The 17,718-nt window shown below is 42.0% G+C and overlaps 1 protein-coding gene across 3 annotated transcripts in view; it reads left to right on the forward strand.

Annotated features, from left to right (window-relative positions):
* Positions 1–16,459, forward strand: part of STAMBP (STAM binding protein) — a 34,053-nt gene extending 17,594 nt beyond the window's left edge. For all 3 annotated transcript variants that reach the window (XM_077469702.1, XM_077469705.1, XM_077469703.1), the window contains exons 3-10: positions 605–680; positions 758–853; positions 937–1,273; positions 2,979–3,106; positions 9,042–9,179; positions 11,714–11,826; positions 13,750–13,849; positions 15,615–16,459. In XM_077469702.1, the coding sequence (XP_077325828.1) occupies positions 605–680; positions 758–853; positions 937–1,273; positions 2,979–3,106; positions 9,042–9,179; positions 11,714–11,826; positions 13,750–13,849; positions 15,615–15,671 (1,045 nt within the window). In that variant the 3' untranslated portion in view covers positions 15,672–16,459. The remainder of the gene's footprint in view (positions 1–604; positions 681–757; positions 854–936; positions 1,274–2,978; positions 3,107–9,041; positions 9,180–11,713; positions 11,827–13,749; positions 13,850–15,614) is intronic.
* The last annotated feature ends 1,259 nt before the right edge of the window (positions 16,460–17,718 follow it).

A 17,718-nucleotide genomic window follows, 5' to 3' on the forward strand; every position in this document is an offset into this window, starting at 1 on the left:
GAACCGGAAGTGAAGCCATAACGCTTCACTTCCTGATTCCCTCACTGAGAATGGAGGTAGCAGCTGAGAGCCCAGCGATTGCCGACATAGGTGGACTCGAGTTGCTGGCTTTTAATATAATTTATTTTTTATTTTTTTTGCACTTCCGCTTTAAAGTCATAACTGTGTGTGTGTGTATGTGTTTTTTTTTTTTTTGGGAAGGGTTATAAGCTTTGTCAAATGGTTAAAGTTCTGCTTTCTGTGTCACTGTTGTGGAGATTCACCCTTTTTATTTGTTCTGATGACCATTGACTAAGATAAGGGGAAATATAAATGGTTATAGTTCTCACCAGAGCAGGAAGTGAGGGTAAATGGGGCACCTCTGTTTTATTACTCCTCTTTTGGATAGTTGGAGGGAATTTGTCTCCTTTTACTGTCCTGTCTACAGTACAGGACGTGTAGAGGAATCTCCCCAGAAGGACACAGAAAGCAAAGAATAACATCATAAGAATTTTATCCTTTTTTTTTCTAGTATATCTGAAATAAAAAAGTAAAGTTTCTTTTTTTAGTGTTTGAAGGATGCATAGTAAATTTTTTTTTTTTGTTTTTTTTTTTTTTTAAATAGGCTGTTTATTGAAAAGCTTCCTAAACATCGAGATTACAAAACTGTCAATGCTATAGAGAAGAAGGAAACATTAAAGGTGCGTAGCTCTGACTGAAGACATTGCTCATTCACTGCATTTGGTAGAGTAAACTTAATGTAACTTTTCACTTGTAGAAACTAAAAGAAGTTGCTTTTCCAAAGGCAGAGGAGCTCAAGAAAGAGCTGCACAAGCGATACGGTAAAGAATATGAAGAGTTCTTGGCAAAAAAGGTGAGTCACAGAATATATATTCTTGGATGGTTCCCACAATTAAAGTGAATGGCTGCTGATGATGTTTGGTGGTCTCCATCTAGAAATGTGAGGAAGAGGAGTGTGCACGCCAGTCAGCTCTGCAGCAGCAGCTGGAAGCTGAGAGGCAGCGGGTGGCCCGCATGAAACAGCAGCAAGAACAGCAGGAGCAGTTCCATGCCTTTGAGGAGATGATACGTAGGAAAGAATTGGAGAATGAGAGGCTACGCATCCTACATCAGTTCTCAACGGACATCTCTGGCCCAAAGGTGTCTGAAGGACCCCTCATCCCTGGCGTTAAGGAGCCCCCTGCAGTTTTACCGCTCCCCACAAGTGACACTGTCCTACCAGGGCCACCTGTTGTAGATAGGACTCTGAAGCCAGCAGGTCTTCATGAAGGCTGTAAGTAAGAAATACTTTTATATATCACAGTGGTACTCGTGTATAAAAATTGGAGGAAAGATCTAACGGGTGTTTTACATTTTTGGATGTCCAGTTTATATCTTTACTTTGTAACATAATGGGGTTGATTTGCTAAAACTAGAGTGCAAAATCTGATGCAGCTCTGCTTGGTAGCCAATCGACTTCTAACATCAGCTTGTTCAGTTAAGATTTGATTAAAAAAAAAAAAAAAAACTGTAAGCTGCTTGGCTACCATGCACAGCTGCACCAGATTTTGCACCTTCCAGTTTTAGTAAATCAATCCCAATGGGTCTTGGGATAATGCAAAATAGACCTTTCCCTACTGGACGTACTTCCACTTTTTTTTTTTTTTTCTTTTTCTTTGCTCTTTTAAAATATGTTTTATGAATAGCTTGCGTGCATGTCTTGTGGCCATCATAAATCCTAAAAGTAAGGGGATTATTATTAATTTTAGGATGGTGGTCAGATTTGCAAATAGTTTTTTTAATCCCTTTAACACAACTGTGCACCCAGGACTGCTGGTTTACAGGAATCAAGCAGCCTAATATTATAAAGCTGTTATATTTCAAACCGTGTACAGCTGCTTGATGGTGGGTTTTATACTTTTGAGCTGTGGCAGTGTGTATGAATGCTTTGGTGTGCTGTGGGGCCAACGTGCCATGCCAATGCACATTCCTTACAGTATACCACTGTGTATGGTAACATGCTGTGCATTGGGCAGCCCATTCAAATGAATAGGCTGCCTTAACATAAAGCATGTGAAGGTGCAGCATAATACACCATGCATTAACGCACCTCAGCATTGTGATAACAGCCTGAGGCAGCCCAGTGACTGGACAGTGAAAGGAGAAGCAGCACAGGTATGGGATCATTATGCTCTCTCCTCTTAGTTGCCTTCTTCTTATACTGCAGCACACGCACCAATTTATTTTCCCATTGTGCTGGTTCTCACTCACTAATTCTGAGTTCTGCTGTACAAGTCCAAATTTATTATATCTCCATAAAGATACAAGTACAGCAGAGGTAGACGCGTTTCAACTGCAACGGCCTTGTTCACTGCGGCTGAAACGCATCTACCTCTGCTGTACTTGTCTTTATGGAGATATAATAAATTTGGACTGATTTTAAAGAGCATTTTTTGGAGTTGCGGATTGTCCTTTATCTGTTGTTTTTAAATGCCAGCAGGGTATGTGCCTGAATTTGACCTGGCAGCGGCTCCTTGCAGCTCTCTGTTCAGCAGAACTGGGTGTGTAAGAGGAGGAAGGGGCCAATCTGTTCATGTGCTCACTAAGAGCATAGTAGGAGAAAAGCTGAGTGATAGATGAGCTCATCACTACTTCTGCTGTCACTGTCCATTCACAGGCTGCAGCAGGTCCAGGATAACCTGGGCGCATGGGAAGTGGTTTGAATTTTGCTGGTCGTTAGACTGGTTTTGGAAAAGGACCACTGTGGTGGATTGAAAGGGAATATTGCAACAGCAGTAGTTTTCTTTGTTACCTTATAACTGGCTGTTTATTTTGTATCTTGTTTTTGGCTGGAGTTATGCTTTAATGAATACAGAGCTACTTTTGATTTTAACTTCTTAAATCTGAACTTTAGGCAGAAATAAAAACAGTGGGAGCGTAAAATGTATTTTGGTGTTATAAATTTTGAGGTTCTTAAATTTTTTATTTTTTTTTTGCAGCTGCTGCTGCCCCAGATAGACTGCGCCATGTCAGCATTCCTCGGGAAGTATGTGTGAAGTTTCTGAGACTGGCAGAGCTGAACACACAGAAAGCAGTGGAGACCTGTGGCATCCTATGTGGGAAGCTGGTAAGAATGTGATGGCATTTTCTTGTGTCAATTAAATTGTTACTCTTTTTTTTTTAATTGTACATCACAGGACACAGAACTTTGATTTATTTATGGCTACTTGGGTTATACTGTCAACTTCAGATGATTGGATACTGGCAAAAAAAAAAAAAAAAGACAGGAATAACCCACCCAAGCATAACCCTTCCTAGCTCGGCAACGCCTCAGTTTTATTTTTGGGTAATAAGATGTCTCTCAAGATCTTTCATGAACTTTGCTTCTTTATAACTGGGCTCCATTCCTTTTACTCCTGGTGGGGCAGAGGTGGGCTCTGTCTAGGTGTATTGCTACAATCGGCAGGCCAAGATAGGACGGTATCCGGACCCCACATGCAAGAACGGGACCGGCCTGTAATGTCTGGTCAGCGCTGAACCCTGCGGTTAGCCATCTCCAGCGTACAATGTACTCAGGGGTGTTGCTGGGGAGGGTCCCTTTATTAGTTCGGGGCAGTTATCACCCTGGAGGGGAGTCGAGTCCCTGAAGACCCTGGGGGACATGCTCATTATGATAGGTGAATATTGCACCTGCTGGCTCTGCAGCTACGAACTGGTGGGTGCCTATGTTTTATGGTGGAGCTATGTGACGGTTCCCCCTTTTTAAAGTGTTCCCTGTGTAGCGGATCATTTCCTGGTCAGTTTACACCGGGGCTACATGGAGCAGTGGTGGTACAACAGAGGGCAGTCCAGCATGACATCTGTGCAGGCTATACTTTCTATGAGTCTCTAGGCATAGTACATGTGTTTTTGAAGTACCTGAGCTACACAGCGTGGGGATATACTGGGCTGCACCACAGCGCACATTGTCTGCCTACAGCCCTGCACAGCAGAAATGCCACTTCATCCAGGCACAGCAAGTATTGGAACTTTTCTATTGAGGGTGATAGCCACTTATGTATTTTGGCTTAGGCCAACTCTCAACTGGGTGGCTGCTTCCCTCTGGGATTCATGGGCCTGTTTAAACCTCAGCAAGTCATTGATTTGTGAAGTCGGAGAGCTGAGGAAAAGGGTGATAGGGGATTGGGGTGTGTGGGTGCTCCCTCTATTGCTCTACTGGATAGGGGGGACCACCTACAAAGTTCTCCTTGCAAGGGTTTTCCAATTTCAGATTAGTTGTGAATTCCTGCCCTTATCTGGTTCTCCTATTGTTTCAGGGGCACAATCCTCCACTTCCTTTGCATCAAGGGGGAGGCTGAATGGCGGCAGGAATCGGGGTGGGTGGGACCCAGCTTTCCAACACCAGCCAATGGGATGGGCGGGCCGATACGTGTATGTGGCCCCGCTCCTTTCTTAAGTAGCCCAATCATTTGCTGGATAGCTGCCGGGTCCCGCCCACCTCTGACCGCTGAATTTGTCAGCTCCTCTCTCTCTCCGTACAGTTTCACACAGTGCATCACTGCAGGGAGCATTCAGTTTCACAGTTACACTATCGGCTGTGAAACCTGCCAGTGCTACCATCCAGTGCCACCTGCCAGTGCAATCCAGTGCCACCTGCCAGTGCAATCCAGTGCCACCTGCCAATGCCAGTTAGTGCCACCTGCCAGTGCAATCCAGTGCCAATTGCCAATCAGTGCCAACCTGTGCCACGTGCCAACCATTGCCACCTGCCAGTCTCACCTGCCAGTGAAATCCAGTGCCACCTGCCAATACCAGTTAGTGCCACCTGCTAATGCCATCCAGTGCCACCTGCCAATGCCAGTTGCCAGTGCCAAGCAGTGCAAATCCAGTGCCACCTGCCAATGCCAGTTAGTGCTACCTGCCAGTGCCATCCAGTGCCACCTGCCAGTACCGCCTGCCAATGCCAGTTAGTGCCACCTGCCAGTGCTGCCCATCAGTGCCACCTGCCAGTTCCCATTAGTGGCACCTCAGTGCTGCCTATTGGTGCGCATCAGTGCCCATCAGATCCAACCTCAATGCCGCCCCATCAGTGGCCATTAGTGCAGCCTATCAGAGCACATCAGTGAAGGAGAAAAAAAAACGTATTTGCTAAATCTTATAACAAAACAAAAGTAGATTTTATTTTTTATTTTTTTTAAATATTGTCCTTTTTTCTCTTGGCATCAGGCATGAGCAATTCTTATTGTCCGATGCCCCAGACATGCAGTTCTGGGCACTGGGCAGAGGATTTAAATAACTGGCTCCTAACTTTTTCAGCTGGCTATATATATATTTTTTTTTTTCTTCAATCCTGCTTTGAAGGCACAGATGTTGACCCACTTCAAGGCTAGAAAATCGACTTCCAGGAAGGTGTACCTCCATACGTGGAATGCTTTTTTTCACGTGGTCTGAAGCTTGTAAGTTTCATCCTAGACGTGTGGTGCATTTTGGCCTTTTTCTCTAGTCTGGAGTGAGGATGTCACTAGCTCACTAGCTTAAGTATTATCGAGAACCAAATCTTGACCTTGGCCATTCTATTTTTTTTGCAGGGATTGTTTCTCCTGTGCAGCCCCCCCTGGTCCCCATGGAACCTTTATATTGTCTGTTTTGCAGACTTCTCTTTTTGAACCTCTCTGAGAAGTTCAATGGTCTCCTTACTCACAAAGTGGTCTTTTTGGTGGCTAATACCTTGGCTCACTTAGTTCTCCAAGTTGGCTGCACTTTCCTGCAAGAACCCCTACCGGATAGATGTTCATACCTCTGTGGATGCCAGTTTTGGGTGAAAGGTCTTGCAGGTGGTTTTGTTACCTTCTGTCCCATTTTTGGGGTGTGGGCATATTGGCCTTGTTGCTGTTATGCCCACACCTGCTGTTTTAGTTGTTATGAATATCTAAGTCATCTGTGTCTTGTGATGTATGTTTAAGAAATTCCAATTTTTTTCAAATTTTTGGTTTAGTTCCAAAAATTATTTTTCAATTCTGCATAGAAACCAATCCGCTTCTAACCATCTATGCATTAAGATAAAAAACCACTTGTGTGCAGTAGCCCTCCTAATACTCGCCCAAGTCTCATCTAGATCCAGCGATGTTGCAGGAGAGACTCGGATGCCTGGGACTCCCCTCCTCATTGGCTGTGACTGCAGTGTGGCGTCATTGGCTGGGTTGCGACTCTGTGTCTGAATGGACACAAGGAGCTGTGGCTCGGGTGCCCCCATAGCAAGCTGTTTGCTGTGGCGTTAGGTTGGGGGCCAGGGGCACTGGCAGGGACCTGAGGAGAATCTGGACTGCTCTATGCAAAACCATTCACAGCGCAGGGAAGTATAAAATTATTATTTAAAAAAAAAAAAAAAAAAAAACGTTGGTATCGCTTTTTAAAGTGCTTATTAACCTATAAACTACAAACACTGACAGACCCTTTATTAGAGCCTGGCAGGGCACACTGCAGTAGTCTTTTATTTAAAAAAAAAAAAAACAATGTAAATTCCAATTTACAACGACCTTCAGGCCGGTCACATGACTCGCGGCCGCTGTATACATCCGATGGATGGTTTCTGCAGGAGGGGCCGTCATCTCCCTCTGATGTCAGCCGGGGAGATCACGTAGCCGCTCAGCCTCTCCTGCAGTAGCCCTGGAAACCAGCCGAGGGTCACCTGCTCGCCCTGACGACAGTGATAAAATGGTATTGAGATAATCCAATGTGGAGACGGAGACACACAGACACAATATGACAGGCAGGAAGGAGGGGGGTGAGGTGGGGAGAGAGGAGAGCAGAGACTACAGTGTATGATGAAGGGACACACTTTGACCACGGTGATCAGGGCGGATCACCTTTGGCAGGGAAACTTGGAAGCTGATTGGTTTCTATGCAGAAGTGAGCCTGATTTTGCACTCTCCAGCTTTAGTAAATAAACCCCCACAGTGTCTATTCCTCTTTGCTTGCCACCTGAGGGTTGACTGAGCTGGAAGGGGTTCTGCCTAATTTTTTTTTTTTTTTGGACAGAGTCCATTTACTCAAAGGTGACAGCATACACCAAGTAGTCATGATTATCTAGGTCCTCAAAGTCCTCTGTCCTGTGGTGTACTTCCAGAAAAGACTTAAAGAGGAGAGCCAAACACTGTAGCTGCTGACTTTTAATAAGCAGACTTGCCTGTCCAGGGTCGGCATTTTAACTAAGGGAAACAGGCAGTGGAGCCTTGCGGCTTCACTGCCCGTTTCCTACTGTGCATGCGCGAGTCGCGCAGCGCTTTGTGAATGGGGCGCGCTGTGTTCTGGGACTCACAGTTCCCAGAACACACAGTGCCCCATTACCCAGAAGACGCTGCACGGAGGAGAGAAGACCGAAGATCACTGCGGAGGAAGAAGAGGCAGATTAGGACGATATTTTTTATTTATTTTTTCAGATTTTTTTTTGCTAAGTTTTAATGTATTTTTGTTTTTCAGGGTGGCCCTCTACTTTAACCAAAAATGTTAATATTATGTAATGCCTATTTTATAGAAAACAATGACCCATTCACATAAGTTCTTGCTCCCAGTGAAAGATGCAATTCAATATTATTATTGCAATATGACTAGTTTAAGTTTGAAAATAAGGGAAAGAAAATATGGAAGCAATGGGGATTATTTAAAAAGTTGCTTAATATCTCTGGATATACCAAGGCAAAGCTAGTACCGACGCCAGGAAAAAAGTGGCGTTTTACATTGACGTCAATACCCGTTTAGCCACACTAACTTTCAGTCGCGTTTCTCTGTCTCTATTCAAAATCAATGGTTCCCTATAGGAGCCCATTGATTTGATGAGAAGTCTCACCATAAGTCGGATCGAGATGATCCGACCTGCGGTGCAAGTTGTGTGCTGAGAATCTTGAAGGGGAACCCAGACAAAATTTTGTGTGAAGTTTCCCCCAAGATCCATACCAGACCCTTATCCGAGCATGCAGATCAGGAAAGGGGGAGGACGAGCGATGCACCCCCCCAGACCATACCATACCACATGCCCTCAACTTGGGGAGGTGGGTGCTTTGGAGCAGAGGGGGGCCCCTGCACTCCCCACCCCGAAGCACCTTGTCCCCTTGTTGATGAGGACAAGGGCCTCTTCCCGACAACCCTTGCCCTTTGGGTGGGGACTTATCGTGATCTGGAAGCCCCCTCCAACAAAGGGTCCCCCAGATCACGGCCCTCCACCCTAGGTGAATGAGTATGGGGCACATCGTACCCTTACCCAGTCACCTAAATAAAAAAAAGTGTCAAAAATAAACACACTACACAGGTTTTTAAATGATTTTAATTAGGCAGCTCCAGCTCTTCTCCTCTATCTCCACTATCTACTGCTGTTTTGCTGGGTCTTCTCCCCTCTCCGGTCCTTCTCCACTATCTGCTGCCCCAAAGCAACCACCCCCCCGCCATGTTGAGGGTATGTGGCCTGGTATGGTCCAGGAGGGGGGTTGGCACTCGCTTGTCTCTTCCATCCCTTCCCTTCCCGACCTGCTGACCTGCGTGCTCGGATAATGTGGAACAGAGAAACTTGGAACGGTGCATAACGCTGTGTATACAGTGTTAAGCCCTGTTGATTCACATTTTAACACCTTTTACCGGCATCTGGCCTTTTTACAGCTCTAGCGCTGGAGCCTCGGAACGCACTGGTCCTGGGGGGTTTTTTTTGGCTTAAAAACGCCTATGCCACTTGCGTATAAAAATGCCGTGGTGGGCATTAGGCCATAAGCCAATATGGAGAGGCATTTTTAAGCAGCAAAAAACGCTCAAAAAAGTGGTTGTAAAAACGTCCGTGGGCATGAGGCCTTAAAGAAAAGTGTAGTTATCATTTTAAACACGGGGGGTAATAAAAAGTGTCTGCAACAAGTTATGTCTCGATGGCTGCTATGGCCAACGGCATCAATCGACTTGTAGCTTTTCCACACAGTTTCGAAAGCGAGTAAATATATATTTTCATTTCATGCAATTCTTCCCATGTTTTGTATAAATAATTTTCGTGAATTTTCTTAACCTGACCCCTTATCTCTTTCTAGATGCAGAATGAATTTACCATCACTCACATCATTGTGCCTAAGCAGTGTGGTGGTCCCGATTATTGTAACACTGAGAACGAGGAAGACCTGTTCTTGATTCAGGACCAGCATGGGCTTATAACACTGGGGTGGATACATGTAAGTCGCCATACAAAAGCTCCTCTGTTTTGTAGTTCATAATCTGATGGACATCTATAGTACAGACCTACAGGCCATGAACTGAATGCCTTGCTACTTGTTTCCTGCCCATAGCACACCAAAGTGGAGGAATTTTTTTAATTAAAAATGTAAGGGGGGTGAAACACATAATCTTTATATTTCTTTATCTTTAAGAGAGCGATTTTACATTAGAATATCATGGGCTTGATTTACAAAGCTTTAATGCAAAGATAAGGATCTTTATTTCAGCCACTTGACGTGAACTTTTTAAATGTCATTGGACTTGGCTAAGAAATGGTGGAAAATAAATGAAAGTTCTTATCCTGATGTCTTAGCTTTGTAAATTGTGATACACGAGTATTAAAGTGATTGTTTATACTTGAAAACACCCAGTTGTAGTCCCTATTACTAATCTCACATTCTCAACTTTTTTAAACATCTGCATAGCATAGATATAACCAATTACAAGCTTGATAAATTTTTTTTTATTATTTAATTATAAACAATCCATACATGTGTTCAGTACAATGAAGTAAATTGAAAAAGTACAAAAAAAACACAATACACACTGACCACAGCCTATAATGAAAAAATAAGTAAAAGACAAAAACTTACAGAAACATTATTTTAATCTAGGTATTTAAGAAACAAATCAATCTCCTAAAATCTGTAGTGGGGTTTTTTTTTTTTTTTTTAAGATAGATGTTTTAATAATCAGCAAGGCCATGTTAAAATGGAAAGCTGATTATGCACTCCACTGGAAAGAACCGTATTCCATGCTGCAGGTGGGTCTGTGGACCCTGCAGCTTCCCACTGGGTTCTTTATGCCTAATTCTGCAGTGAGAACTCTGTTATTGCAAGAAAGGATGAGCACTCGACTTGACAGATCGAATCATCAGTCACATTACCTGGCCTTCTTATTCCCAAGCTTGTTTTTCAATTGTTATAATCTTTCCATTGCCACACAAGATGTGACCACAGATCAAATTCTCTCTTGTATAGTGAATCACATATAATTACACCCAGCATTTACCCCATTTCTATTTAGCAGATCACATTTCAAGACAGATAAACATTTCACATAATTTCACACGATGTACACAAGTTTGGTGACAGACCGCTCCTGAAGGAGAATTTTATTAATGTACCAGATGCCACAGCAGTATCATTAGAGCATTCACGGTGGAAGCCATCAACAAATTATCATACAAAATATGTGCATGCCATTGTGCAAGTTCTATTACTATTTTTAATGTATGTCTAACACAATGCAACAGAAAGTAATCAACTAACTAACATGGCTCCAATGTAATCTTAGTACCTTACATTAAAATCATCCCAGTCTTTTACAGTGACTCTCAAGCCTCTGGTTCCTCCAGAGGTTGCTAGGGATAAGCTGTGGCTGATTGGCCTCCTATCTTATGGTGTACCCATGGTTTCAGGTCCAATGTCACTGGGCAGAAACAATGGTATGACACCATTGAAGCTGTCTGTGGCATTCTGACCTTCACTGTAACAATTACATTTTTGTTGGAGGCATTGTTTCTACTGACCCCTCGTAAATTAATTTTTACAGGGATTCCCCGAGACCTAAAAATTAATTCAAGGGTTCCTCTGGGGTAAAATGGTTGGGAAAGGATGGCCTATTACATTGTTATTAGGCATGTACAGTCAGCAGCTTTGTAATATGATACTTGCCGCCCGCCATATAGCAAAAGTGGTTGCAATATCCTGACCGGACGTCATGAGGATATCGGAATATCTAGCCGTTGCGTGCCCCCGGGGACGCGCATCGCAGTGATCGTTGTTGCGCCGTGTCAGTCTGACACACCGCAACTCTGATCTAGGTAAAGAGTCTGTGGGTCTGTGCTGATTGTTTATCAGCGCAGCCCCCTCTCAGATGCCCACCAGGATGCTGCCAGGACCCCCAGAGATGGCTACCATACTGGACCACCAGGTATGCCACCCTAGACCACCAGGGAAATGCCAATCGGTGGCAATGAAAAAAGGCATCACTGGTGGCACTGGCAGCCAATCAGTAAAATCTATCAGTGCGGAGCAGTGCCATCTATCAGTGGCAGCCTATCAGTGCTGCATATCAATGCCATCTCATTGGTGCCACCTCATCGGTGCTGCCTTATCAGTGTAGCTTATCAGTGCCTATCAGGGAAGGAGAAAACTTATTTACAAAATTTTATAACAAAAACATTTTTTATTTTTCAAAATTTCCGGTCTTTTTGTAAAATTCATTTAACAAAAAATAAAAACCGCAGAGGTGATCAAATACCACCAAAAGAAAGCTCTATTTGTGGGAACAAAATTATAAAAATTTAGTTTTGGGTACAGTGTAGCATGACCGCATACTTGTCATTTAAAAAGTGACAGCACTGAAATCTGAAAATTGGCCTGGGCAGGAAGGTGCAAAAGTACCCTTTATTGAAGTGGTTAGGAAACTTGTCTGCTAAATCTGCCTGAATAGTCAGTTTAACAATTCAGTTTTTTTTCTTCCACAGACTCACCCAACTCAGACTGCCTTCCTCTCCAGCGTGGACCTGCACACTCACTGCTCCTATCAGATGATGCTTCCAGAGTCCATCGCCATTGTCTCCTCCCCAAAATTTAATGAGTGCGTACCACTTTTAAATTAGGAGTTTCTTTTACTAGCCTGTTACAAGGAAAACGTAGGATATAAACAGTAAAGCAGCATCTTAGGGGGATAACACATAATGCAGGCTGGTAATTAGTGTAGGTGACAAGAATATATTCACAAGGAAAGCTGTGACAATTAACTCTTGTGCTCTTTGTTGAAGGTTTACAATATGTTAAACCAAATTAAAGTGGAGCGCTCTTAAAATGAAATCAAAACAAATAACAGTCCAGTGTGTGTCTATCATAAAATGTCCATAAAAACAAAAGAACTCCCACCGTGAATACTAGGTGAGGTATTCTTCATATAAATCACTGTGAAAAACGCCTCCCAAGTAAAAAACAAAAAAAACTCAGTGCTCCCACACCAGTGCCTAAACCAAGACTTGTAAGAACAGTATGACCCTTTAACCTCTTCTGGACTGCCCTATAGCACTGGCTGCTTGCTTCCGCTATGATTACACACAGTGGAAGCCAATCGGCAGGTGCTCGGTACCCGATGAAACACTGGCTAGGTACACAGTTAACCCCTTTGATCGCCCCTGATGACCATTTTCCAGCCAGTGTCATTAGTACACTAATCACTTTATTAGTGTCACTGATATCCAAAAAGTGTCAGTATCTGCCACAGTATTGCAATCCTGCTATAAGTCGCTGATCGCCATCATTACTGATCTATTCCTACTCATTCCTAAACTACAACAAAAAAGGTTTTACTGGAGTTGAACAAAAATACATTCTTAAAAGCCAAATTCATAATTTTATTTAACCGCTTGCCGACCGCCTAACTGTAAACATACTTTATTACTTTGTTAAATACCAGGGTTATGGCAGCCACTAGCCACCATAACCCTTGTATTTTTTCCCGCCACTTCCTGGTCAATTCTGAGCTTACCGGAGCCGTTGCTGCGGCCGAAGGTCAAGATAGCTCCCACTTGGCTCTATGCCCTTGGAGGACCGGAGTGACCTCCAACATCTCTTCCGGTCCTCGGGAAGATTGACAGGATTTTTTTTCTTAAAGTCCAAAAAAAATAAAGGGACAGTGTAAAATATAAAATAACCCTGTGCACAGAAGCAAACTCATATGTAAGTCGCACCTGCATTTGTAACCGGTGTTCAAACCAAACGTGAGGCATTTCTAGAGCAAGACCTCCTCTGTAACTCTAAACAAGTAACCTGCTGAGAGGTTCAATGTGTCGCATATAGAGATTTTTAAATGCCTAATACCGTAGTTTGTCACCATTTCACGAGTGTGCGCAATTTTAAAGCATGACATGTTGGGTATTTACTCGACATAACATCATCTTTCGCAGTATACAAAAAAAAATTGTGTCTGCCAATTTATTCTCTAGGATCTGAGAGTTCCAAGTAATTTTCTAGCAACAAAACACAGATTTTTACTTGTAAAACAACAAATATCAGAAAGAGAACTGGTCTTAAAGTGGTTAATTATTATTAATAAAATAACGGGAATGAAGAGAGTAGTGTTTGCTGTCCTTACTAAACAGCATGTACTGTATCTGGTTGAATACTGAAGATTACGTCAAAATGAACAAGTAGCATGTAAACTTATTCTAGAGCAGCTTGCTATTCCTGCATGACTTGTACTACAGTGTTTTTATGCAGGCTTCACGTTTCCTGTCATTGAGTTTGTCAATATTATGTATAATCCCAGAATATCACTGAGCAGCATTAGAACATACAAGAGACAGGATGGAAGAACTGTGATTCACTTAGTCATGAATGTGATGTTAGACCTCTTGGCTCCTAAGAGACCGTTCATATTTTGGCTACACAACCCTTTTATTGCGTTTTACTTCCACACTGTCATTGATTCATGCATTCTGCCATTGCACAACTGTTTATATGCAGATGCTAATTCATGTTTTTTTTTTTTTTATAGAACGGGCATTTTCAGGCTGACAGACTATGGCATGAAGGAGGTTGGTGAATGTCGACAGAAAGGATTCCATCCGCACTGTAGAGATCCTCCCCTATTTTGTGTAAGTGTTTCCTGTTTAAAAGATGCACCTAAAGACCACTGCTCAAGTCTGCTATCAGCTTGACTTGGTGATCTGGTTGAGTCTTTTCAGATAGAATTCATGTGACTGAAATTATTTTATGGTCTTTGATCTGAGTACAATTTAAATCTACAATCTGTCCACTAGGTGACACTATTCTAGTTAAGCATCTGGTTATCTTTTACTTTCTCCCAAAAGGTGTTTTCATGACAGTAGCAAAGATTATCTGATGACCAATTTATCTAAAACCATTAGGTGGGTCGCATTTGCAGAAGCCTTTTGCCCAGTTATTTATAACTGGGAATTCTTCGCTGCCATTGCTGCCATTTTGTTGTTCAGCCCCAAGACTAGGTAGGGAGTTGTCTATTCATGCTTTGGAAGCCAATTTGGGTAAGTTTGAGATAAGTTTGTGCTTTGTTTTTATTTCTCGATACAAGCCAAAACGAAAACCTAGTAGTACATATTTGAATACAGCACAACTGAAATTGTAGTTTTAAATTTGCTTAATGCTTTTCCAGAGGAATCAAAACAAAATGAGTGCAAAGTCTTACAGTTCATTTTTTGCAAAGCAGCCACAGTCTTAATATAAAAGCCTGTCCCCTGTCAGCACTGCTTTCTGTGTGGAAGCAGTGGCCTCTCTGTGGAGGTTTGATATGCCCCCTGCTGAGTCACAGTTGTAGCTCTTTTTAATTGGGTTGAAAGCATCTCAAATGCCATTTATATTATTGCTGCAGTTATTCTTGTTATCATTATTTGTACATAAAAGCACTAATGCCAACTTCTGCAGCACTTTACTAGAGAGATTTCATATGTGGGGGTCAGATAACCTACTTTCTGGTGTATTTCTTCATATTTGCTGTCAGCCACACATTTGAAGCAGAACAAAGCTCTTTAAAAATAAAGAATTGCGAGGAGATAGATATTTTTGGCAGCTCATCCACCATGCAGGGTGCACTCTTAGCCCAGAATGAGCCAGGTGGCTGGGGTGATAACTCCTGTGTACACATTAGGGGGTTTCATCATTTAGTGACCTCCCACACTGAAGAGGATCCCCATGGAACCCAGATGAATCGGCAGCAGAGATGGTGGCGGGGGATGGAGCTATGACAGGTCTTATCGCTGAAGCACATTACTGAGGTAAGTGTGTGATTATAATCTGCAGATATGCTATGCATACTTGCAGATTATGGCCAAAGCTCACCTTCACTAACCATCTTTATTTCAACTTTTAAGTCAGAACTGCAGCCAAAAATGGCGAGATAAAAATGAATATCCCATCAAAGGATATAATAAAACCAGCTTTTGGTGCAGTTTACTTTCAGTACAGATATTGCCCCCACAGCACTTTTTTCTTTTTAGTAGATGTCCTCTGTCTGATTGCTGCCATCAATCAACATGTTTCCTCTGAGCCCAGTTCTTAATGGGTCTGCTGTTGTCTGTGACTAGTTAGTGAAAGGACAAGTTGAGCCGTGATGAGCTCACCACTCTGTCCGTCTGCTTTCCCTTCCTATTTGTAAGCACATAACTAATTGGCTCCTTGTTCTGCCTCTTCCCCTCACACTCCAGCTCTGCTGTGCAGAGACTGCATGAGGCTGATGCTAGGTCACATTTAGGCACTGCTGGCATTGGAAAAATACATGTAATGATATATGAATGTTTGCACAGCTGCAATAATTTGTCTTTTTATATGTGCCTAGAGTTTTGCTTTAACATTTTCCACAACTATAATATTTGTCTCTCCCTACAGGCCACCAGCCACACTACAATCTGTGACCTGGATGTCGCTGTTGTGGACCTTCGATAAATCATGCAAAGTGTATGCCAAATAACACTCCTTTTCACACTGTAACTCCTGACTTTCCAGATTGCCATTAAACTCTGTAAAGAGCTATTTGAAGGGATGAAGTGTACTAGAGGAGACCATGCATTTGTCTGCACTATGGAGATTGTGGCCATTTAGAACTAGCTTCTGCTTCCTGGAATGCTCTGCCAACATCATAAAGTAGAAATGGTTTTACCCCATGTTCTAGGCTACACAGTAACTATGAAACCAGCTTGCATTACGAATAGGCTTATTTAATAATCGGGTACAAAGATCAGTGGTATGCAGAATGCATCTTCCGACAACCTAAATTATACAAATCATTGGAAGCTTGTTTCTGGTTGGTTGCTGTGGGGAACTGCTTTCTGTATATTGTTCCTTGAGTTATTAAATAAGGCCTAAGACACTTGGTTGAGTTTTATTTCCTCTTTGAAAATATATAACAGCATATAACTCATTTTGGTGCTACTATTTGCAATGAGTTCCTTTTTTCATAGTAATTTTGGGGCTGTTGACGATCCCACTGAATTGTACAAACATTTTTTTATACCCTGGCTTCAGTTGACTTTTCAGCAAGAGTTTTGATTTCAAGCTATCGTCATTCAACTCTGAGATGTTATTTTAGTAATAGTAAAATTTGTACATACTTTAATTTATTTGATCCCTTTCCTAAAAAAAAAAGACATACCAGATTATATCTCTGTTAATAAAAAAAAGAATAATACTGTATAACATTTATTTTCTAGCAGCATTAAATTTTTTCAATGCTCTCAGTGTATTTATTTATTATTGTCATGTAACTTGCACTGATGGATGTGGTGTGGTAGAGTATCCAGCTGGAGACTAAATTACAAAGTTGGGGACAGTTTTGTCATTTGCCTAGCATGAAACACACCAAAGTTGCCTGTACCATTCAGGATTTTAGTTTCACATGTTTTCAGTACATTATGAAAATTGATGGAGAATTTTTAAAGCCTAGCTTAAAATGCAATTTTTTTTATTATTATCCACAAATCACAACATGTATACCTCCCATGCTGCAGTCTTTGATCCCTTCACATGATGCTGCTGGTTCTGAAGGCTCCAAAGAATGACACTACACATAATGATGTGCCACCACCACCACCACCCTATTTATTGCAGCACTCTTTTGAGTGCACAGGGCATCTTGATGACACACCCACACTAGAAGTAGGTTGGATAAAGCTGGACATCATTCATCCTGGATGAGAACTGGTGCCGTATTGCAGAGCAATACGTCTGTAGGGGACTATGTCAGAGGCTGGGTCACTATTGCCATGGGATTATCCCTTGCAAATATATATATATAATATAATTTTTTACAAAAGCTTCATCTCCGTTACTCCTGTAAGTGAAATATTGGCATGCAGGACAAATGAGCAAGACAAAGGTTAATGAACAAAGTACAGCTGCAATAAAACACACAGTTACTGACAACAGTCGGAGGGTTTTGAACAATTGACTCTAGAAAGCATACAGTATATATTGGCAGTCAGTATAGCAAAGACTGGTAATTCCAGCTATAAAGCATTAGAGGGGTACATCACATCTATCCACTGGGCAATATAGCTTTGAGATGGGTTTTGCAAGTCATTTTTTTTTTTTTTAACCACTTAAGGACCGAGCCTCTTTTTGAGATGTGTTTTACAAGTTTAAAAACATTTATTTTTGCTAGAAAATTACGTGGAACCCCCAAACATCATAACTTTTTTTTTTTTTTTTTTTTTTTTTTTTTTAAACACCCTAGAGAATAAAATGGCCGTCGTTGCAATACTTTGTCACACCGTATTTGCGCAGCAGTCTTACAAGTGCACTTTTTTGGAAAAAATACACTTTTGCAAATTAAAACATAAGACAACAGTAAAGTTAGCCCATTTTTTTTTATATTGTGAAAGATAATGTTACGTTGAGTAAATTGATACCTAACATGTCACACTTCAAAATTGCGCCTGCTCGTGGAGTGGCGACAAACTTTTACCCTTAAAAATCTCCATAGGCGACATTAAAA

The sequence above is a fragment of the Lithobates pipiens genome, unplaced genomic scaffold (genome assembly GCF_037356315.1).
Source record: "Lithobates pipiens isolate NorthernLeopardFrog02 unplaced genomic scaffold, aLitPip1_a1.2 Scaffold_8, whole genome shotgun sequence".
NCBI classification, from domain to species: Eukaryota; Metazoa; Chordata; class Amphibia; order Anura; family Ranidae; genus Lithobates; species Lithobates pipiens.